The following is a 23705-nucleotide window of genomic DNA, read 5'->3' as shown; positions in this document are numbered from 1 at the left end:
AGGCCTACCTTTCCTTTACACTTAGAAACCTGAGTCCCTTGTACTGCTGCTCTTTATGAACATCCAAGTCTCCCAAATCTAACAACCATTTGATCCAAAAGGGATGCTAGTTACCTGGACCACAGGCAAAAGCAAGCACTCAGTCAAAAATGTACAGATAATCTAGTGATTTCAGTAGGTTTCCTGGTGCATTTCAATCTCTAATGATTGATGAAAGGATCAAAACTCCCCTTCAAAAAGGATTTAGTTAGCTCCCTTGAATATCTTAGTCATTAGACACAACTGTTCTAAATACAGTCTGGTCTACTTTCAAATCAGATTAAGCTCCAAAGACTGGGAGCAAATCCACTAATGAAAAGAAAACAAAAATGGTCTTCAGCTACCTCTTACAGTTTTGCTCTAAATTGAGGAATCCTGACAAATAGAAAACACCAGAGAAGCTCAATAAATACTTGCTAACTATACATCTGACTCCTAATGGAAAGCTCAAGTTTGGGTTTAAATACCTGGTCCTGAATGTACTTCAAAGTTTACTATCTTAATACATCCCCTAATATACATCCCAAACCACAGCTTGCACACTGTAAGGTCTCAGCAGATACTCCTCTTTCAGAGAGAAGGGCAATTGTCAAAACTACAGTTTTAGTCCAGCTGATGTTACTCTTGCTTGAAAATATTTCCCAGAACCTGACTTGCCAGTTTCATCATCACTAATATATACAAGTTCATATAAAACTCTCTCTCTTTTTTTCTGAACTGCTACTTAATCACCTTCACCTTTTTTGAAAACAGCTCTTTATCTGAACCTAGCAGATAGCCTGGACTGACTTACAAATAGGATTTTAAGAAGCAGTAGTATATTAAAAAGAATTCCTTTAAGAGCTATTTTGGTTAGAAATAGTATTCATAAGTTTGACCTCTGGGCACAAGTTCTAGGTTTTGCTTCCACTGCTAACCACCTCTTCCTTCCTGGATTAAAAATTGGGGGCATGTCCTTTTCTCTTAACTCTCTCCCTGCACCATGGACCGTGTGTTGGCAAAGTCCAATTATTAGGCCACGCTTCCTCACAGATTTCCTGTTCCATGTGTGATAATAAACGAGAGCTGCTCTGCACTCCTCAGTGTTTGGCCAGCTACAGAATTGAAAAAGCCCCAAGATGCCAGTTACCAAGGTGCCAGTTTTCTACCTTTAAGCTGCTCTTTAATTCCAAGTGATCCTGTTCTATCTTCTTCCAGGTCTTCTCCTTTTCTATACGATCTTCAATGATGACTTGTTCATATTCCCTTATCTGCAAAAGTAGACATCAATCATATGTTACAGGACTTGCTCACTAAGCTGTGGCCCAGCCAGCCCAGCTTTTTTGTTTTTTATGTTTATGTCTGCACCACATGACTTGTGGGATCTCAGTTTCCCAACCAGGGATTGAACCCCAGCCATGGCAGTGAAAGCCTGGAATTCTAACCACTAGGCCACCAGGGAACTCCCCAGCCCTGTATTTTTAATATAAAACTTTAACTTCCCTGGTGGCACAATTGTTAAGAATCCACCTGCCAATGCAGGGGACACAGGTTCGAGCCCTGGTCGGGGAAGATCTCACATGCTGCGGAGCAACTAAGCCCGTGCACCACAACTACTGAGCCTGCGCTCTAGAGCCCATGAGCCACAACTACTGAAGCCCGCGGAGCAACTAAGCCCGTGCACCACAACTACTGAGCCTGCGCTCTACAGCCCATGAGCCACAACTACTGAAGCCCGCGTGCCACAACTACTGAAGCCCGTGCGCCTAGAGCCTGTGCTCTGCAACAAGAGAAGCCACCGCAATGAGAAACCTACACACCACAATGAAGAGTGGCCCCTGCTCGCCGCAACTAGAGAAAGCCCGCGCATAGCAACGAGGACCAACGCAACAAAAAAATAATTAATTAATTAATTTAAAAAATTGCCCTCTCCTTTAAAAAAAAATGAAATACTAACTTGATGTGTGGCTAATGACATCAAAATAATTAATTTTTTAAAACTAATAGAATGTATACCTACAAATAGCAGCCATCTTTTAAAAGAGAAATTTGAGAAGTTCTACATTTATTCAATGATGAAACCATAATCAGAAGCTTTTTATAAATCATCATTTATAAATTATCTCCAGAGGTCATAAAGTAGAAATAAAAACATTATCTAGCTCAAGGGGTTTGGGGAGGGTTAAATTAGTTATATATGTAAAATACTAGAAAAGTGTCCGGGACAGATTAAGCAATATAAAGTGTCGGCTGCTGCTATTATTAATGTCCCCATCAACGAGGACGTCATCATCATCATCAAGAAAGAATCCTAGTGGTTTACAGGCATACCACGTTGTGACCAAAAATAGTATCCCCCAGCTACTGTTGCTTAGCTACCACCCACTCCTCAGTGCTCTGCCTTAACAGTATTAAGACTCTGCTTCCTTACCGTCTTTGCAAGTTCTTGAAGGTGTGCTAAGTCACTGGCCTTAGCAGCTTTGAGAGCATTTAGTTCATTCTGTTTCATTTCTGTGTCCTTATCAAATTTCTCCATCCAGAACTCTAGCTTCTCCTCAAGTTTCTACTTGGAAAAAAACATTAAAATATGGCTCTACCAGACACAAAACAGTATATACTGTATGAAATCATTTATATAAGGTTGAAAAACAAGCACAACTTTTCTATAGTGATAGAAGTCAGAATGATAGTTACTTTTGGGGGGAGGGTTAGTTTATTGATTGGGAATGGGGCAAGAGGGAGACTTCTGGGATGCTGTAAATGTGCTCTATGTCTCTATCCGGATGGTGGTTACAGGGGTGCTTAGCCATATTCATCAAACTATATACTTAATATTTGTGTACTTTGTGTGTGTTATTATCAATTTTAAAACAGGTGGGGGGACTTCCCTGGTGCTTCAGTGGGTAAGACTCTACACTCCCAATGCAGGGGGCCTGGGTTTGATCCCTGGTCAAGGAATTAGATCCCGCATGCATGCCACAACTAAGAAGTTCGCATGCTGCAACTAAAGATCCCGCATGCTGCAACAAAGATCCAGCATGCCGCAAAATAAATAAATATTTAAATATTTTTTAAAATAAAATAAATAAATAAATAAAACGGGGGGAAAAGGGCCTTCCATGTGTCTGGATAAGAGAAGTTGCAGTGAAGAGGAAAGGAATAAAGGGTAGGTAGAAATTCTGAAGGATAGGAATGGCATCAGACATCTCTTTGATTGCCAACACTAAATAATAGTCGAGAAGGGTACAATGTTTTCAAAATTCTAAAAGACAATAAATGTGAATCTACGATTCTATTCCTAGCCAGCCTCACATTCAAATGTGAGGGGAAGAAAGAAATATACCTGGTCTTTCTGAAAGAGTTACTCAAGGATATACTTTATTTTTTTTAATATATTTATTTAAATAATTTATTTGGTTGCGCCAGGTCTTAGTTGCGGCTTGCGGGCTCCTTAGTTGAGGCTCGCCACCTCCTTAGTTGCAGCTCACCGGTTCCTTAGTTGTGGCATGTGAACTCTTAGTTGTGGCATGCATGTGGGATCTAGTTCCCTGACCAGGGATCAAACCTGGGCCCCCTGCATTGGGAGCACGGAGTCTTATCCACTGCACCACCAGGGAAGTCCCTCAAGGATATACTTTAGCAAAATAAAATGAAAGAGATATGAATAAGAAATAGTAAAATGTATATTTAAGCTATATGTCATAAATTTTTAGTAATAAATCATAATCTGGAACTAAATCCCAAATTAGGCAGTATTGTCTAGTGGAAAGAGCACAGGCTCTGAAGGCAGATTGCCTAGGCTCAACTCCCAACTTTGGCACTCAAACAAGTTTACTCAACTCTCCAAAGCCTCAGTTCTATCATCTGTAAAATAGAAATATATAATGAATGATTTCAACATGGGATGTAGGAGAGGAAGAGAAGAGGTAAGTAAAAGCTTTGCCTTAATAAAGGCAAGTAGATAGAGATATTGATCAGATTTAATAGAAAGAACAAAGTTAAATATTTAAGGGTTACCACTGCAAGAAAAGAATGTATGACAAACTCCTGAAGCATGTACCTCAAGAATGAGACATCAAGAGGAGCCTTTAGATGGTACATAAACATGATTTTTTAAAAAATCAATCACAATCCATGATTCTGATTAACTTAGAGCCTGTCCATTTGCTGCAATCGTGTCTTTAACACCTTTCTAAATCTTAACACTTTCATTTTCTTTTAATCAAAAAAAAGAGAACAGGCTCCAGGCAGGCAGGAGGAGCTGGCTGAAATGTAATAACATCATCTGATATTTCTTGTACTGCTATTTACATTAATTTATATTTACAGCAAATGATACTGGCTTTCCTTTTATAGCAATAATACTATCTTAACTGAAAATAAATTGATATAGTTGTTTAGGTGAATAACTAACTAGAAAATAGTAGTAATACAGGTGGTATGCAGATATTACAAAACCAGGAAAGTGGTATGCAAATAATTGAAGTTTGCACTAGAAAGCTGGAAATCAAGAAATAAAAATTCTATCAATTCCACTATTGGATGAGAATCTGCCTTCCAAAGCAGGGGACGCGGGTTCGATCCCTGGTTGGGGTACTAAGATCCCACATGTCGCGGGGCAAATAAACCTGCGCACCCCAACTACTGAGCCCGCGTGATCTGTAGCTCACGTGCCACAACTAGAGAAGCCCGCACGACACAACAAAGAAGAACCCAGGCGCCACAACGAAGACACAGCACAGCCAAAAAAATAATAAATAAAATAAAATAATGATTAAAAAAAGGAGAGCAGCAACTAGAAAGCTTGAAAAGCAGGAAACATAAAATAATATGGAAACATTAAGTATAAACAAATGAAAAATCACAATAAAATTAATTGGAGTAAATTCCCCTATCAAAAAAAAAACCTCTCAGATTTTTTTAATCCAACTATGAGTTATTTATAAAAACCACAGTTAATATAATCAAAGGAAAAAGAAAGCAGGTTTGGCAATTAATATCTGGCAAAACAGAACTCAAGCCAAGAATAATTAAATGAGACAAAAAGGGATATTTTAAACTGATAAAAGGCAAGCTTTATTAAGAAGATATTACAGTTATAAACTTTTATATTCTAATTACATATTTTTGGAATATATAAAGAAAAAATTAGAAATGTAAGAAATTGACAGATCCACAATCACCTTAGGAGACTATCACACCTCTCTGAAATTAATAGCTCAGGTAGACCAAAATAAATAACAATATGAAGAATTTGACAGCCAGACTAACAGACAATTCCGCAACTTTGTACCTAACAGAGAAAACATTCTTTTAAAATACCCATGAAATATTCATATAATGTGAGCATATATGAAGCCCAAGTAAGAGCTCTACAAATTCCAATAAGCATAAATCTTATATTTTACATTCCTAGACCATAATGGAAGACAGTAAGAGTGTAAAGGTCAAAGCATTGCTGTGAGCAATAGAAAGACAGCCTACACTCTTTCCTCTCCAACTTTAACCACTTGGACATTTAAAAAACACCCTATTAATACGGGGAGAGGGAAGGGTAAGCTGGGACAAAGTGAGACAGTGGCATGGACATATATACACTACCAAACGTAAAATAGATAGCTAGTGGGAAGCAGCCGCATAACACAGGGAGATCAGCTGGGTGCTCTGTGACCACCTAGAGGGGTGGGATAGGGAGGGTGGGAGGGAGGGAGACGCAAGAGGGAAGAGATATGGGGACATATGTATATGTATAACTGATTCACTTTGTTATAAAGCAGAAAGTAACACACCATTGCAAAGCAATTATACTCCAATAAAGATGTTAAAAAAAAAAAACCCTATTAAATAACTAGGGTTAAAAAGGAAATAACAAAAAATAATAATAATAACAAAAAAAGGAAATAACAAATTGTAAACTAAAAATTATGATGCCTACAATTTACTTTTAAAGGCCCAAAAAAGGTAAGATGGATTAATGGAGGAAGGATGTACAGACATGTGATAAAGCAAGAATAATAAAATGTGAATGGTAGAATCATAACTAGAAGATGGGCTTTGGGGCATTCACTGTAAAATTCTTTCAACTTTGTGTATATTTGGAAACACTCAAAATGTTAGGGAAAAATAAATAAATTTCAAATTATTTGGAAAGGAATGACAATGTAAGCATTATTTACTAAAACTTCAAACTGTACTCAGAAAAATGTTGGTTTATATGCATTTACAAGAAAATAAGGGACTTCCCTGGTGGCTCAGTGGTTAAGAATCTGCCTGCCAAATGAAGGGGACATGGGTTCAATCTCTGGTCCGGGAAGATCCCATATGCCTCGGAGCAACTAAGCCTGCAAGCCACAACTACTGAGCCCACGTGCCGCAACTACTGAAGCCCATGCGCCGAGAGCCCATGCTCCACAACAAGAGAAGCCACCGCAATGAGAAGCCCGCGCACCACAACGAAGAGTAGCCCCCGCTCACTGCAACTACAGAAAGCCTGTGCTCAGCAACAAAGACCCAACGCAAACAAAAATTTTTTAAAAAGAAAATAATAAAATTTGAAAATAAATGAATTGAGTATTTAAGAAACTAGATAAAAATTAGCAATATAAGCTCAAAGAAAATAATTATACATAATTATAGTAATTATATAATTAAATACTTATAAATAATAATACATGAACATAATTACCCAAAATTAAAGCAAAAACCAATGTGACAGGGAACAAAACAGATTTGCTCAATAAAACCAAAAGATGGTTTTTATGAAGACCATTAAAATGGTCAAACCTTTGACAAAGCTCAGCAAGAAAATGGGAGAGAAGACACAAATTTTTGAAAATAAAGGATGAAAAAGATAACTTCAGAAATAAGAGAAAAATTTAAACAGTAAGAGACTATAGATCACATGTTTATACTAATAAATTTGAAATGAATGTTTTGATGAAATGGATTATTTTCTAGGAAGATATAAGTTACCAAAAATGACTCAAAAAAGAGGTTTTTTTTAAGTAAAGACATCAGTAATCATTTTAAAAAATTGAAAAGGGAGCCAAATATCTCCTTTAAAATGATACTCAGCAAGACTGTTTATGACTGAATTTACCAGTTTCAAGGAACAAATAGTAATCTATTTTGTTCTATTTTTATTTTTTAGGTTTCAGAGTATAAAAAGATGAAAAGCTTCCCAATTCAAACTGCCAAGCTAGCATAGCTGATCACAATACAACAAAGAAGCACCAAAAAATGAATCTATAGGTTAATCTCATTTATGGAATATATAAATACAAAATAAAAATCTACAATTCTGTCTAGTAAAAGAATAATAAATTATGAACAAGTAGGATTTATCCCCCAAATTTAAGATGATTCAACATCAACAAATCTATTAATGTGTTTTAATTTATTAACATATTAAAAGAGAAAAAGATATCATCTCAATGGATTAAAAAAAAATCAATCTCATAAATCTGAATGCTCATTCCCGATTAAGAAGAAAAAAAAAAAATTTAATATATGACTAAAAGGAAACTTTATTAACTTGATAAGGTTCACCTCCCATAAACCTACAGTGCAAACGTCATACGATCCCCATTTGTGCCAATTATCAAATCACCATCCTCTCAGCTCCAAATCATCCTTCACTGACCCACTTTGTGAAACTTGATGCTTGCAGTAAACATTTGTTTTGCAAGCTGGCAAAATGTGAAGCTTTGTCAGTAGAGGGCGCCAGAGGGACATGACAGAAGAGCTTCTCTCCTTGGTTCCAGTGTGCTTCCTCTTTTGTTTCAGGGGCACAGCTGACTGTGGCATGGGTGTGGGACATTCAGTGGCACTTGTTCACCAAGTCCTGCTGACACAGCAGAAGGATTCTTGCTTGCCAAACAGTCCACAGTTCCCTGCTTGCCAGCTTTACCCAGGGCAACAAAGCAAACATCTGTTTATTCCTTCCTTGCATACTGTCCTTTAGCCCTAGAGTTCTCTTTTATCCCTCCTTTGTAGCCAATTCCTTATTACCAGTTAATGATTCTTTTGTTAAGTGTTCCCTGCTCAAAATACTGATGTGGCTTCTGTCACCTAACTGGACCATAATGATACAGAATTAGTACCAAAAATAGAGTTTGTCTTCCCACCTTCTAATTCACATGTCTTACTAAGGCATCTAAAATCCTTGCTTCTTCTGTTCATCAGATACAGTCACCATAATGCAGTGAACATAATGCAGTGAACATATGTTTCACTGCCTAATGCAGTGAAACATGATGTTTTGTGGAAAGTCAAAGCAGGCAATATCTCTGCAGACCATAATATGGCAGAGAAAGGAGAAATGACATAGCCCTGATGCGAGACTGTGAGGGTGTACTGTTGGCCCTGCCAGGTAAAAGCAAACTGCTTCTGCAGTTTTTTAGAAACTAGTTTGGAGACAGGGACCTTAGTCAAGTTAATAGCTGCCTACCAAGTACCAGTGGCCATTGAAGATTTTCTCCAGTAAAGATACTACATCTCGAACAGTAGCTGCAATTGGAGTCACCATCTGATTACATTTACATTAGTCCACAGTCACTCTCCAAGATCATTCAACTGCACAGGCCAAACAGCTGAGTTAAACGGGGATGTGACAAGTGTCACTACCTCCACTTTGAAGCCTTTGATGTTGGCACTAATTTCTACAGTTACACCAGTGGTACAGCACTGCTTATGATTTACTATCTTGGTAGGGATGGGAAGTTCCAGAGACTTCTACTAGGCCCTTACTACCATAAAGGCCCTCACTCCATGAATCAGAGAGCCAATGTAGAAATTTTGTCTGTTATCAAGTATGTCTATTCCAATCCTATGTTCAGTAACTGGGGAAAATAACCACAGAGTGTATCCACAGAACAGGTGGGCCCAGAGCAAATCAGACTTAAGTCGCCATCTATCACCTGACCACCATAATCCCCCATTTTGAGGAGGGGCCACAGTGTTGTTTTGAGTCCCTAGGAATTAGCATCAATTCAGAGCCAATGTTTAGTAATCTCAAAAGGTCTGGATATTTCCTTTTTTCCAGTGCATAATCACTCTCATAAGTAGCCCCAGGTCCCTTGGGTAAGGCTTGGAGGAAGATTCACTTGCATTACTTGCAGCAGTGCTGCAGAGTTCATCCTCAGGGGGACCTGCTCCCTTCAATCAAGGGGCTCTGGGTCTGTGAATTTACTTAGTCTGGAAACTGGATGAGAGGCCTTGACTCTTCATTGTGGTGACTCAAATCAGGTTTTTGGCAACTAGACTTGGACTTTTTTTCTGTTATATAGATCAAGTAATGCTTTATCAGGCTGCCCATCAATTTTGTTCCTAGAGATACCACAATTAATTAGTCATCGCCAAACATCCTTGTGGGCAAAGGCTTTCTAATTACCAGTACCTCTCTGCTGCCCTCCATGGCAATCGTGTCCACCTTCGCTTTGGTAGTTAAGTGCTGCCACATGTCCTCTGGCACTCCGTGAGTCCATCATCCCCACCAGGTGTTCCCATTCTAAGTTGCAGGGTCCTGTTCTTTCCCAAGGAACCCTAACTTGCACATGAGAAACTTGGCATGACTATGAATTCATGTGTAATAGTGTTATACTCCACCTTCCTTGGTCTAACACCCTTAGAATCCATTCCCATACATATCCCCTGGGTTTCCGTCAGTATGTATCAGTAAAGTCTTGTAATTCTTTTGGAGTGTAAGCTATTTCCTTCTGAGTTAAAGTTATCTGAGTTATCTATCAACCTGGAATCTGCTGAGATTTGACCCTAGTGATGGATCCAGGGACAAAAGGGGTGATTGCAGTAGGTCTTGAGAATGAGCATCCCTTTTCAAGGCATCTGCCTCAGATGAAGTTATCATCACAGGGTTTTCAGGGAAAGGAAGACTAATCTCAGACATAGGAGGGCAGGCTACTTCCACTGGCAAGAGAGGCTTACAGTGACTTGGGGGTTCAAGTCAATTACATAAATTACATAAATTACATAAATTGTCAATTACATAAATCTGAGTCCAACCAGGTGTTCCCATTCTAAGTTGCAGGGTCTTATTCTTTCCCAAGGAACCCTAGCTTGCACATGAGAAACTTGGCATGACTATGAATTCATGTGTAATACTGACTGAAACATCATTAAAACCAAGAATAGAAAAACGGTGCCACATTATTATTACAACTACTACTAAACATTACACTTGCCATTCTATCTGTACAATAAGCCACAAAACGGAAATAGACATATAAATAATGAAAGGGAAAATATAAAATTGTTATTATCTACAGTCAGTAAGATTTTCTACCTAGAATATCCAAATGAATCAACTGAAAAACATTAAAACTAATATGAGAGGACATAAGGAACCTAGAACAATATTACAAAAATGAATAGCATTTCCATATACCATGCACTTAGAGACATGTCCACTGACAGAAGGATGGTTACCTAAATTTTGGTATAACCCCCTCATGGCATATTATATAGCAATTGTACTGCCTTACAAAACATTAAAGACAGGGACTTCCCTGGTGGTACAGTGGTTAAGAATCTGCCTGCCAATGCAAGGGACACAGGTTCGAGCCCTGGCCAGGGAAGATCCCACATGCCAAAGAGCAACTAAGCCCATGCGCCACAACTACTGAGCCTGAGGTCTAGAGCCTGCGAGCCACAACTACTGAGCCCACGTGCCACAACTACTGAATGCCTAGAGCCTGTGCTCCACAACAAGAGAAGCCACCGCAATGAGAAGCCCGTGCACCGCAACGAACAGTAGCCCCCGTTCGCCGTAACTAGAGAAAGCCCGTGCGCAGCAATGAAGACCCAACACAGCCAAAAACAAATAAATAAATTTATAAAAAAAAAAGAAAACATTAAAGACAAAGTAAATTCTTTTAAAAAACTGAGTCTGGAAAAACATATATAGTATGATCCCATTTATGTCAAAAACAAATATAAATAAATACTAAAAACAAGTAAGTATTTAGGTACATACACAAATATGTACATGAAAGGAAAAGAATATGGAAGAAATCTTTGGAAAGGGGAGTGATTGAGAAAGCTTTCGCTTTTTGAAAATCTATATATTTCTGTACTGTTTCCAATTTTTCATTAAAAAGTATTTATGTATCACTTGTGTTATTAGGCTGAAGATGTGAGGAACACTAACTTCATGCATCCAACATCCATTTATCCACCCACTCATCTGATTGTTACCAAACACCTGCTATACTTCTAACATTTGAAACAGGTAACATGATACATAATCCTGAAATTACAGGGGTACAGGTTCTAATAACCTACTGATATGTTTTTCAGTAAAGGCCTGTGAGATAGCATCTAGAAATTATTTTCTTTAACCACAGATTTAGAGTTATTTGCTGAAAATTCATCCACTTTCTCAAAGGCAAGCTATATCATGAGTAAGCTGGAAATTTTTTCCTTATTCATCCAACAGGGATATTTTGAAAGGTTCCATTCAGCTTGGTTTGTTATTAGTATTGGAAATACTAATTAAAACCATTCAGTCACATATAATTAACACAAGAAGAAATAAAATGAGTAAATAAATACATGGAAAAATGGTTAATTCTATTAGTAAGCAAAAAATGCAAAATAAGACAATTCATTAAATTAGTAGACTTTAAAAAATATCTAAAACATTGCAGTACCCTGTCTGACAGGACCAAAGATGGATGGAGTGATAGAATTGAGGAATGTTAAGCCCTGTGTCATAAAGCAGACCAGTGCCTTTGTAGGAGTGAAAATGTGCACTTATAAGCCCTTAATGGATCGTCCTAAATGCCAAGGATTAGAGTCCCGGATCCAGCATTTTGTACGTAGGGGATACACGGAGCACCCACATTTATTCCCTGAGGAAGAAACAAAAGCCAAAAGGGACTGTAATGACACGCTAGAGGAAGAAAATACTATTTTGGAGAAACCAACAGAGACAGTTTGTGTTGATACAGAAATTAAAAGCATCGTTTAACCACAGAAAACTCACCAAGATCTAGGAGGCAACAAAAGACCATTAGGCTAAAGAAGTTCTTGCTTGAATAAGAATTTAAACATTCTTCCATTCCTGTCCAAAAGAATTAGAGATGGAAGAAGCAAAAAGCAATTTTAAAATGGACATATATTTACATACACCTGGAAGACTGTGCCTTGTGTTCAAATTCATTAAAGCCAGATTCTGCAAGTGAAAAAAAAAAAAAAAAAAAAAAATCGAAAACAGCTAGTTCTATTGAGGATACCTTGAAATTAGTGCTTGCATAAATTGCTGATGTCAGTGTAAAATAGAAAGTACTAGCATTATTTATCAAAAGTCACAAAATAACAGACTCTCTGAATTAATAATCTCATGCTTGAGATTTACTTTTAGTAAGTAATTGCAATGAATAAAACAGTTATTTGGGCAAAGCTTTCATTACTGAATTATTTATAATAATGAAACTTTGGAAATAACCTAAATATCCAAAACAAAGAGTAACAAATTATGGAATAACCATTCAATGGAACATTATAAAACCACTTAAAATTATTTTATGAAGAGACTGTAATAAAATGGAAAAATGAGTAAAAAACCAACTGGCAATTTTTTTTAAATTAATTAATTTATTTATTTTTGGCTGTGTTGGGTCTTCATTGCTACATGCAGGCTTTCTCTAGTTGTGGCGGGCGGGGGCTACTCTTCATTGCCGTGTACAGGTTTCTCATTGCAGTGGCTTCTCTTGTTGTGGAGCATGGGCTCTAGGCGCACGGGCTTCAGTAGTTGTGCAATGTGGACTCAGTAGTCGTGGCTCGTGGGCTCTAGAGCGCAGGTTCAGTAGTTGTGGCGCACGGGCTTAGTTGCTCCACAGCATGTAGGATCTTCCCAGACCAGGGCTCGAACCCGTGTCCCCTGCATTGGCAGGCGGATTCTTAACCACTGTGCCACCAGGGAAGTCCTCAATTGGCAATTTTTAAAAAATCTTCCCTCAACTAAGAATATGCTATTTTTATAATTTTAAGAAATCAGGAAATTTTAGTTTTAAATTATGACTATGAAGCAATATAGGAACAAGAAAACTGTTTCTTATATAGTGCTAAATGATAAAGGTAGAGGACAAAATTTTACCTGTACTCAAATTACAGCTTTAAAAAATATTTATCCAGATAGACAACTTTTAAAGAAAAGTGGGCTATACAGCTCATTTATTAGGCTGGTAGAATTATGGTTGATTTTTCTTTCCTTAAATTTTTTTTGCTGTCCTTGGTATTTTATAAGCAGGACACAAACATGTCAGAGGATAAGAAAGTTTTGGGGACCCACCTGCTGCTCCTTTCTAAGGAATATTTCAATCTCTGCATGAATCCGGTTCTCTTCTTCAGTTTTCAGCCTTAGTTTCTGTGAGAACAACAAACCAATGTCAGGAATTCTTCCCAACTGGGCTGGAAGTGAGTTCTCAAGATTAGGGGTGTAGCTGTGACAGTAGTACAGGTCTTCTCTACCAGCTGGGATCCTAAGATTCCGAGATATTGCTCCAGAGCAGCAATTCCGTTCCCTTCAACTCAATTCATGTTCACAACATGGCTGAGCCATGTCTGGCACTGTGCTAGACACAGGCAACTGCCCAGAGCAAAAGGACCATAATCCTGTGGCCTGGAAACTGGTGTCCATTTAAGGAGAGAAACAATGCTTCAAGGGCACAAGCTTCTCAGGCCTACAGAAGGAAATTCCAGAGTGCAAGAAAAAAGTTTGTTGTCATAGTCTTAAGCCACACTTGGGAAGTAAGCTTTCAAATAAGTCAGAGAAAGGAGTCCGCCTCCTGCACACAGGTGATACGCTCTACTGATGTTTGCTCCTTCTCGCTGACCTCTTGTTCTTTTAGCCATTTAGCCTTCCTCCTCTAATGAGGGTCTACCCTTGTTTCTTTCTCCTGATATTTTTCACTGTGACTTCTCATTTCTGTAAATGTAGGTTTGCATGAAATTCAGCCCTCTAGATTTTGTATTTCTTAATGGAGGGATGAAAGATACTGGTTGAGTGAGAAAAGTAGCAGCAAAAACCTGCAGTTACTGAATATCTTGTTTTGCCCTCTCCCTATAATTACCAGGAGAAATGGCAAGTGGTTTTATAAAGTAAGGATAAAGTGACCAAGAGAAGAAAGTAAAACCAATTTTCAAAGTCATTACAAAAAACCAGGAGATGTAAGCTACAGCCCATCAGAATCTCTGCCTGCAAAAAAGCAAGTCCTCATTCTTTTTTTGTTTTTAACCTCAAATGTTAGGGTTGCTGGAGAGAGAGAGCAAAGATTGGGAAAGTCTCCCTCTCTCTCCTCCTTTGTCAGCTGAGGCAATATCAGGATCCTGATTCATTCCTAATTAACAGTGATTACCTCAATCTCTTCCAGCAAGAGCTCCTCTGTTTTGCTACATTTTTTCTGGGTCTGGGAAATCTGCAGCTCAGTGTTTCTCTTCATATAGCGATTCTCCATGCTGGTTTTTGCCTTCATCTCTTGCAACTGGTCCTTGAGGTGAGCAATATATTCATGCCGACTCTGTAAAGGTAAGACCAGGTTTCTAAATTAAAATACATTCTATCTCCATTCAGCTCAGTCAGTGGCTTAAGCTTACCTTTTGTTTGTTTGTTTTTTTTATAATTTAAGATTATTGTATTTCCTTACAAGAGGAATGTTTTAACAAATTTTACAGGTGTCAATCAACCCTTGTTCAAATTGGGCACACATCAAATCTAGCATTATGGGAGTTTTATTTGGAAGTGAACTTTTAACTATCAATACAAATGCCAAGATACTACATAAAACATCCACAGGAACTTTTTTCATCTTTTTTTGAATTGTCCACAAACATTTCCTACATAATCCAACATACAACAGAGAAATGGTACATCTTTTTCTTTCAATTTGCATACAATGGAAAAACAAGAATATATATATATATATTTTTTTTTTTTACAAAGTTTAACTAATAGACACTACCAAGCTGACAGTTTAAGTCTATAGGTGAGAAATTATTTAATAAAAAATAATCAGAATTTATTTAGCATCAGTCACTTCCATAACCAAGTATTATTCTGATTAATAAAACTTGCCACCATTAGGCTTCTGGTATATACTTATACCAACTACTCCATCTGTTGCATCGCTCCCCACCTTGGTTCTTCACAACTACAAACAGAAAATCGTTGCAAAGTAGGGGCAAGCATTTGCAAAAACAAACAAAAATCCCCAGCTTATTAGAAGCATGAATGTGTGGTGGAATTTCCTCCCAAGCAATGGGCTTTCAAATCACTTAAGAAATCACCAGAACTGAATGTGTCAAGATATTTGCCTAAGTCCAAGAAGAGATGCATTTATTTATACCCAACAGAGGACTGAAAATTAAACTTAGTGTTTAGTTTGGGGGCAGGTTGGGGGGAATTCAGCCATTTGAAAAATGACCATCTTAAAAAAAAATGACCACCAAAAATAGGTTCACTAAATTTATTTTAAAAATCATAAAACGTTTCTTACAAAAGAGCATTACATTCTGCACACTGCTCTGAATAGATGCCAGGGACACATGGACTATTGCTACTTTTCCTCCCTGTCCCACCCCCCAAATGTTACAGTGACCACAAAGCAAAGTGTTCACAATAATTACATGGGGGGATTTTTTTTTAAACCATCAACAATGAACAAAAATTACAAGTCACTCACTCTGCTGCTGTTTCAAAATTTCAATGTTGATTTTTGCACACCCTCCCCCAACCCCCAAGTAAGTCTGTTTGTAAGGAACTAAAACATTACATCTGGTGAACAGCAAAGATTTCACTACACCTCAAATGCAGAACACCTGTGAAGCAGAGGAATGTTGGCTTTTTAAACAGAAACAGAGAAAAAAAAAAAGGATGCAGGACTCCTTCACTAGTCTTAGAAAAACTTTCCAGAATACTGCTTCACAGTGTTCTGCAGCAAATACTGTGCACTCTGTATCTGGGCCTGTGTTCCTGTAATGGTAATAATCTGATCTTCGGACTCTTCTAAAGGCTCATCAATTTTGATCGAAGCTCCTGACTCATGACAGATTTGTTTAATCCGCTGACCACCTTTGCCAATAATAGATCCAGCCAGATCTTTGGGAATAGTTACTTGTGTAGTAATAATAGGTCCACCAAGATCACCGTATGAGCCACGACCCCCTGCGTAGGAATAATCATATCCAGAGCCACCCTGTGGTTCATAAGCCATCCGCCACTCTGATGGGCTCCATGTATCTACTGCAGAGTCCCAGGTTTCATCAGCACTGAAACCAACCATGCCATCATAACAGTCTCCAGGTCTCCCTCTTCTGTCATAGGCCATTAGATCTCCTCCTCTAGGTGGTGGTGGTGGAGGAAGAGAAAGATTCTGAGCTCTGCCACCACCCCAGCCACCTCATCCAGGAGGAGGTGGACGAGGTCCTCAACGAGGGCTCACATCACAATCTCTTCTGGATGGAGGCATGGGACGCCCACCCCGACCAGGAGGCATTCTGTCAAAACCACCTCTTCCCCGCATGGGAAATCCCACAGGACATCCACGGCGGTCATCAAACATCATTGTAAAACCACCATAATCATAGGTTTCATCGTAAAAATTGGGGTCATAAGGCTGAGCATGTCCTTTGATGGGAGACTCTGATATAAGATCAAGGATGATCTTTATGCACTCTACAACCCTATCAGGTTTTCCTCCAATAAGAACAACTCTGTCAGTGGATTGAGGACAACATTCCTGGAAAAGCTTGATTGTTGTCTGAGTGTTCTCTCGAAGTTCTTTGATTTTAGCACCTTTGACCCCAATAATTCCTCCAGCCAGACTCTGAAGAATCAACAGTCTCAACTCGAAGTCAAAGTCGCTTCCTTTATAGTGTTGGTAATTTAAGCATTCCACAGCATCAGACTCGAGCGGGAGCTGGCTGGTTGCAGTGGGTGATGGCAACTGCAGGCCCTCTTCCAAGATAGGGATGATTTTCTTCAGAATTTCTCCAACTGTTTCAATATCAGCACTGATACTCAATATGCACTCGGGGCCACTGCTGTCTGGGACTGAAACACTGGCATTGTAGTCTGTACGGAGAGCCTTAATATTCTTGCCTCCTTTTCCAATCACTGCCCCAGCATTCTTGCTCTGAAGCAGAATGCGTAATTCAACCATCTCATTGGTGTTTCTAGATCTTTTAAAAGCTTGTTCGTCTTCCATATCTTCAGCAGGGCGTTTACCAAATTCACCATTGGTTTCGGTGTTGGGAAAGGTTTCCTCTGGCTGTTCAGTTTCCATTTTCTTGTATTAAAGGGGCACACCAATCAGTTATTAAATATATCTTTGCAGGGCAGAACTGAAGTGTTCTGGCGGGACCAACTGACACCCTAGTGCTGCAGTAGCCGGACAAGGCTACCGTCCCTATGCCGCTGTGCAGCCTCAGCCGGTCACAGCTAGACAGAGAACCTACCTTTTGTTCTTATATTTCAACAGGGACCTGGATCTATTTTTCTGCTATCACACTATGGGAAATTTACCCAATAATCATGGATAGTATAAATGAAAATGAAAGATAAGTAGTTCTAAGCATCAGGACTGTGAGATTCTTTCCTAGGCACACTATTTGGGTACTCTGTATCCACACAAATTTCCCATTACTATCTCATTTTGGTGGGAAGAGCACTGAACTAAATGACCAAAAGACCTAACTTCCCACCCAAGCCCCACCAGCTGTGTGAATCTGGCCACGTCAGTTAAACTCTCTAAGTCTTACTTTCTTTAAAATAGAAACATTAATATCTACCCTGCCTGCAATATCTTAGCAAGTAATTATAAGGATTGATTGACAATATGTGTGAAAACTCTTCGCAGGTTCCAAAGTGCTTGGCAATTTCTTTTCTTTTTTTAATTGAGTTAACATTGGTTTATAATATTATGTAAGTTTCATGTGTACATTATATTTCAATTTCTGTATACATTACAATGTGCTCACCACCAAAAGTTCAGTTTCCATCTGTCACCATACAGTTGACCCCCTTTACCCATTTCCCACCACTAATCCTTTCCCCTTCTGGTAACCACTACTCTGTTCTACATGTTTGTTTTTGTTTGGTTTGCTCATCTATTTTTGTTTTGTTTGTTTGTTTTAGATTCCACATGAGTGAAATTATATGTTATTTATCTTTCTCTGTCTGACTTATTTCACTTAGCATGATAATCTCAATGTCCATCCATGTTGTCACAAGTAGCAAGACTTCATCTTTTTATGGCTGAGTAGTATTCCATTGTGTATATACTGTGTATATATATACCATATCTTCTTTATCCATTCATCTGTCAGTGGGCACTTAGGTTGTTTCCTTATCTTGGCTATTGTGGACAATGCTGCAATGAACATAGGGGTACGTATATCTTTCCGAATTAGTGTTTTCATGTTCTTTGGATAAATACCCAGAAGTGGAATAAATGAATGATATGGTAGTTTTATTCTTAATTTTTTGAGGAATCTCCATACTGTTTTCCATAGTGACTGCACCAATTTACTTTCCCACCAACAGTACATGAGGGTTCCCTTTTCTTCACATCCTTGCCAACACTTGTAATATCAGGCCTTTTTGATAATAAGTGCTTGGCGATTTAATGGCCTTGGTATTCATTTTTAAAATATTTATTATGTATCAGGCATTGAACTAGACTCTAGGTAAACAGTAAAGGCCAAATAGACATGGTCCTTGCCCTCATAGAGCTTACAATCTAGTGGGAAAGATGTAATTAAAAGGAAACATACATATAAACTTTTTAAAATGTGAAATATGCTATGAAAGAAAAGGGCAACAGGCTATGAGAGAAAATAACAAGAGAGACCTACATTAGATTGGATAGTCCAAAAAAGGATTCTCTGAGAAAGGAATGTTTAATCTGACACCTGAAGGGTAAGAAAAGTGGGTTGCGCTTCCCTGGTGGTGCAGTGGATAAGAATCTGCCTGACAATACAGGGGACACGGGTTTGAGCCCTGGTCCAGGAAGATCCCACATGCTGTGGAAAAACTAGGCCCGTGTGCCACAACTACTGAGCCCGTGAGCCACAGCTACTGAGCCCGTGTGCCACAACTACTGAAGCCCACGCACCTAGAGCCTGTGATCCGCAACAACAGAGGCCACCGCAATAAGAAGCCCACGCACTGCAATGAAGAGTAGCCCCTGCTCGCCGCAACTAGAGAAAGCCCGTGTGCAGCAATGAAGACCCGACACAGCCAAAAATAAATAAAGTAAAATTAAAAAAAAAAAAGGAAAAGTGGGGTCGAGGGGAATTCTAAGAAAAAGGAAAAATGTATGCCAAAGTCCTGAGGCAGCAATAATGCCTGATTTTACGCTGATCTAGAGTTTCTTAAAGCAGTTTGCCCTTACCTCATCCTATTGACTCCAGCATGTATAATAAACCTTTCCAATGCTGGAGCTGCCACGGAGGTATATAGCACTGGGGAGATGTTCTCAGAACAGGATTCCAAGAAGGAGTTATTTCCCCACTGGGCCTAGGAATTCTCATTTCCCTTAAATTTTGCGTGCTGGACAACTGGAAGTAGAGATAGATAGGTAGATAACATACATACATATAGAGATATATCTTATGTAAGCTAGAAGCCTGAGCCTTCAAGGAGAAGGCTGGCTGTTAAAGAAGAGTCCTTCACTTACTTCAGCTTTGCCATGATTATTGAGGTTAGATGCAGTAAGCATGAAGGATATGAACCCACCCCTACTCATTTTGACTGGTTATAAAAGGAGTCAAAGGGCACAAGCTGGATGTCCTAGAACCCTAAAATCTTACGGCAATATTGAGAGGGATCTTCCTAATGGTGCTCAGTGATTTTGAGTACAAACTCTTGCCTTTGACCCTCATAGTGACCATCTGTATTCTACGGCTGGATGAAGAGCATTTTGTACCTCTTCCTTAGCAGGAGTTAATCACGAAAATTTGTTTCTTACACCTGGGTTCACACGAATGTCTAGACTGGGTAGCCCTACATCAACTACAGCCCTCCTGATTTCTCATCCTTTTGTTCTTCATTCAGCAGCCCCATTGCCATCCATGGTCACTGACTGCACTTTGGAAAGCTCTGTGCTATACTGGAAGCTTTGCATGATATCTTAAAACATCCCTGAACTGCTCCACACTCCAAGCCACACTTCGTTTTTTCTCTGGCCACACTATTACTAATTTTCGCATGTTACCTCGCTCTTTCTTCACTCATCCCCTCAGCTTTTTGCATTCTTTAATGACTAATTTCCTTTTGGGGGGCCAGAAATAGAAAGAGTACCAAAGAGAATAGGTTGCAATGATGATGATGAACTCTAGGCTCCAAAATGGATTAAAGAATTAAATACAGATATAGAAAACATGCTTGTTAAATTTGCAAACAACTCAAAGCTGGTATATGATACGTAAGAGACATTAGAATTCAAAACCCTGTTGATTATTAGAACTCTGGACTGACTCCAAGAAGAAGCAAAGGTGAAACTAAAGTCCTGATTTTGGTTAGAAGAATCTTGTAAGTTGAGAATTGTGAAGACCTAACTTGTCTTCCAACACTTTCATTAGAGGCTTACCCAGCTTCTAACATGAGAACCTGAGGTTAGGGCCCCACCACTGGTTGTTGTAATAGCAGCACTCTAAAAAGGTGCCACCCTTCCCTTGTATTCTTTAGACTTCTCAGAGTCTTCCTTTCACTGTGCTTCTTCTAGTGGTTTGTCATCAGAATCTTCACAATCATGAAAGAATATTGCCATACAATATTGTGAAAAGCATTTGGAGTGCTTCCTCTTTGTTTATATTACTGCAATTTGTGGCACTGTATACTGTTTATATAACAGGGAAAAAATTCTCCCCTATCCTCTGTTGTGGTTAGACATCTATAATAGTGTGTACAGTTTTAGGCATCACATTTTTTTTTAACATCTTTATTGGAGTATACAGTCATCACATTTAAGAAGGAGTTTACTCAGATGAGATTATCCAAGACAGTGAAGTGTGCGAATATTTTAGTACAAAAGGAAAGAAAAGAGGAAATTGGTGTGATTGGAAAGGTAATAGTTCAAATGGAAATGAAAGCAGTGGGTGGAATTGGAGCCTGAAACTTTAGAAGTTCTGACTTGATCATGCTTCATCTGCATTTTAGAACGGGAGACTATTTGGCTCAGAGTTTATTCATAGACTCTCATAGAATCAGCCAGTATTCTTAGTTACAGACGGACAGGCAAACATAAATGTTAATTTAATACAGAACTCTATTTTTTTCCCATGGCTTTTATCACTTTAATAGACCACATTTCCATTTTCCTTTTTCCATCCAACCAAAGAGGCAGCCTGAGGTATAAGACAAGTTCCATCTTCTCCAGCTCCCCAAAATTTCAGGAACCAGTACTCTCCTCCCTACTTTGTGTTCAATTATGAAAACAGACATTACCATTAAAAGCCTCTGGGGGAATTCCCTGGCAGTCCAGTGGTTAGGACTCAGTGCTTTAACTGCCATGGGCCTGGGTTCAATGATCCCTGGTCGGGGAACTAAGATCCCACAAGCCCCACGCTGCAGCTGGGGAAAAAAAAAAAGACTTCTGCTCACAATATTGTGGCAGCCATCGGAGCCTTATTAACTCTAATTGGTTGACTGCTTCTTTCCATTACTAAAGCTTCTCTGAATTCAAATAACAAGTCCAGAAGTCTAGATCTGAAGGCAGTTTGGGGATTTGGAAGTAAAGTTTGGTCTGCTACAAAAACCCACAAATATGCTGCATCAGTTCATGATTGATCATGGAGAAAGCTCTAGATACCATGGACAACCAGGGTTATGATAATGGGTTATGGTGAAGGCAGATCTCTTCTTAGTGAGAATCTTAAAAGGAATTCATACAACTGAAGATCCTTGGCCTATAACTCAGTATTTCTAGGCTGGATCTTTGTTGCATATTGGAAGATGAAGAAATGGCATGACACTTGGGTTCACTTATTAGTATGACTTAATCATGGTTTTACAATCATAGCCTGTAAGCATTTTATATCCTCCTCTGTTTCCACACTGTCAATATGGAATGCCGTAAGTTTGTGCAGAACAGCTATACAGAGAAGAACCAGAGTAATCAGAGGCCCATGGCAATAGCATTAAAACGAGATGCCTTTGACTTGGCACAGGGTAATTGAAGACAAATGTTATATGACCTTTTAAACAGTTACATAATATAATAACTTCTTTTTTCTTTTTTTTTTAAACTTATTTATTATTATTATTTTTAAGCTGCGTTGGGTCTTCGTTGCTGTGAGCAGGCTTTCTCTAGTTGCGGTGAGCGGGGGCTACTCTTGGTTGTGGTTGCCGGGCTTCTCATTGCAGTGGCTTCTCTTGCTGCAGAGCACGGGCTCTAGGCGCATGGGCTTCAGTAGTTGTGTCACATGGGCTCTAGAGCGCAGGCTCAGTAGTTGTGGCGCACGGGCCCAGTTGCTCCGCGGCACGTGGGATCCTCCCGGCCCAGGGGGTCGAAACAGCGTCCCCCGCACCAGCAGGCAGACTCTTAACCGCTGTGCCACCAGGAAAGTCCCGCAAGTTCTCTTTAATAGTGTCTTGACTATTCTTGGTCCTTGGCATTTCAATATAAATTTTAGAATCAGTTTGTCAAGTCTCACAAAAATGAGTAAATACGTAAATTAAATTAAATCCAATCAAGATTCTGATTGGGATTGAATTCAATGTATCAACCAATTTTTGAAGAATCCACATCTTTTTAATTGGAGTCTTCCAATCCATAAACATAGTATATCCCTCCAATTATTTAAATATTATTTAATTTTTCAGTACTGTTTTATAGTTTTCTGCAAAGAAGTCCTGCACATTTTGCTGCTGCCACTGGATTCATTGCTAGATATTTGATATTTTTGATGATATTATAAATATATATATTTCAATTTCTTTTTCTAAGTCTGCTGCTGATGTATGGAAAAGATACATTAATTTTTATATATTAACCTTGGGTCTCTCTTTTTTCCCCTTTAGTTTCATGAAAATACTGCTCCACTGTTATCTGGCTTTGTGTGCTGATGTTCAGAAGTCTAACAGCAACCTGATTTTTTTCCTTTGTGACTTTGTCGTTTTGCCTGGGGACCCAGTAGGAAGCTTCATAAGGCAATTGCTCCCTCACATTCCAGTGATCTCCACACATACTTTCACACACTCAAACCTGCCATCCTAATTACTATCATCATTTTCTGACCCACAGGTCTCTAATATCCATGTACCTCCTAACTATCTTCTTGTTTTCCAACCTTGACTTGACCACTGGTTTTTTAGTAACTCTAGGGATTTAACTTGATTTCATCTTGATAGCTGTTTTTTATTCAAGGTTTGCCTTGCATCTTCTAGTTCTGGTTTATCTACTCCTTTGCTGATGATCAAAATATCTGAGAGATATTCTACTTTAGTTTTACTGGGTCTGAATGTAACAGCTGAGACTGTAATCCAAGAAGGTAAGTTTCACAACCTAGTGTTACCTGTTGTCTGGAAAATTATACTGTCACCAATATATTTATTTTTTAAGTCTTTATTGAATTTGTTACAATATTGCTTCTGTTTCATGTTTTTTTGGGTTTTTTGGCCATGAGGCATGTGGGATCCTAGCTCCGTGACCAGGGATCAAACCCGCGAC

General features: G+C 38.8%; 1 protein-coding gene and 1 pseudogene across 6 annotated transcripts in view; both read right to left on the bottom strand.

Moving 5' to 3' along the window:
- DRC9 (dynein regulatory complex subunit 9) overlaps nt 1-23705 on the bottom strand; it is a 67694-nt gene that overhangs the window by 22744 nt on the left and 21245 nt on the right. For 4 of the 5 annotated variants that reach the window (XM_082392346.1, XM_082392343.1, XM_082392345.1 and 1 more), the window contains exons 7-10: nt 14394-14555; nt 13328-13402; nt 2450-2581; nt 1188-1289 (exon numbers count right to left, since the gene is read on the bottom strand). In XM_082392346.1, the coding sequence (XP_082248472.1) occupies nt 1188-1289; nt 2450-2581; nt 13328-13402; nt 14394-14555 (471 nt within the window). The remainder of the gene's footprint in view (nt 1-1187; nt 1290-2449; nt 2582-13327; nt 13403-14393; nt 14556-23705) is intronic. The other variant, XM_082392347.1, reaches the window with a different exon arrangement.
- On the bottom strand, nt 15487-19054 carry LOC309628858 (heterogeneous nuclear ribonucleoprotein K pseudogene; annotated as a pseudogene). Its single transcript has one exon. The product of its transcript is annotated as a heterogeneous nuclear ribonucleoprotein K pseudogene (transcript).

Source organism: Balaenoptera borealis (genome assembly GCF_965194805.1).
Source record: "Balaenoptera borealis genome assembly, chromosome: 5".
Lineage (NCBI taxonomy): Eukaryota > Metazoa > Chordata > Mammalia > Artiodactyla > Balaenopteridae > Balaenoptera > Balaenoptera borealis.
The sequence above is the reverse complement of the archived record's forward strand: the minus strand, read 5'-3'. Positions and strand labels throughout refer to the sequence as shown.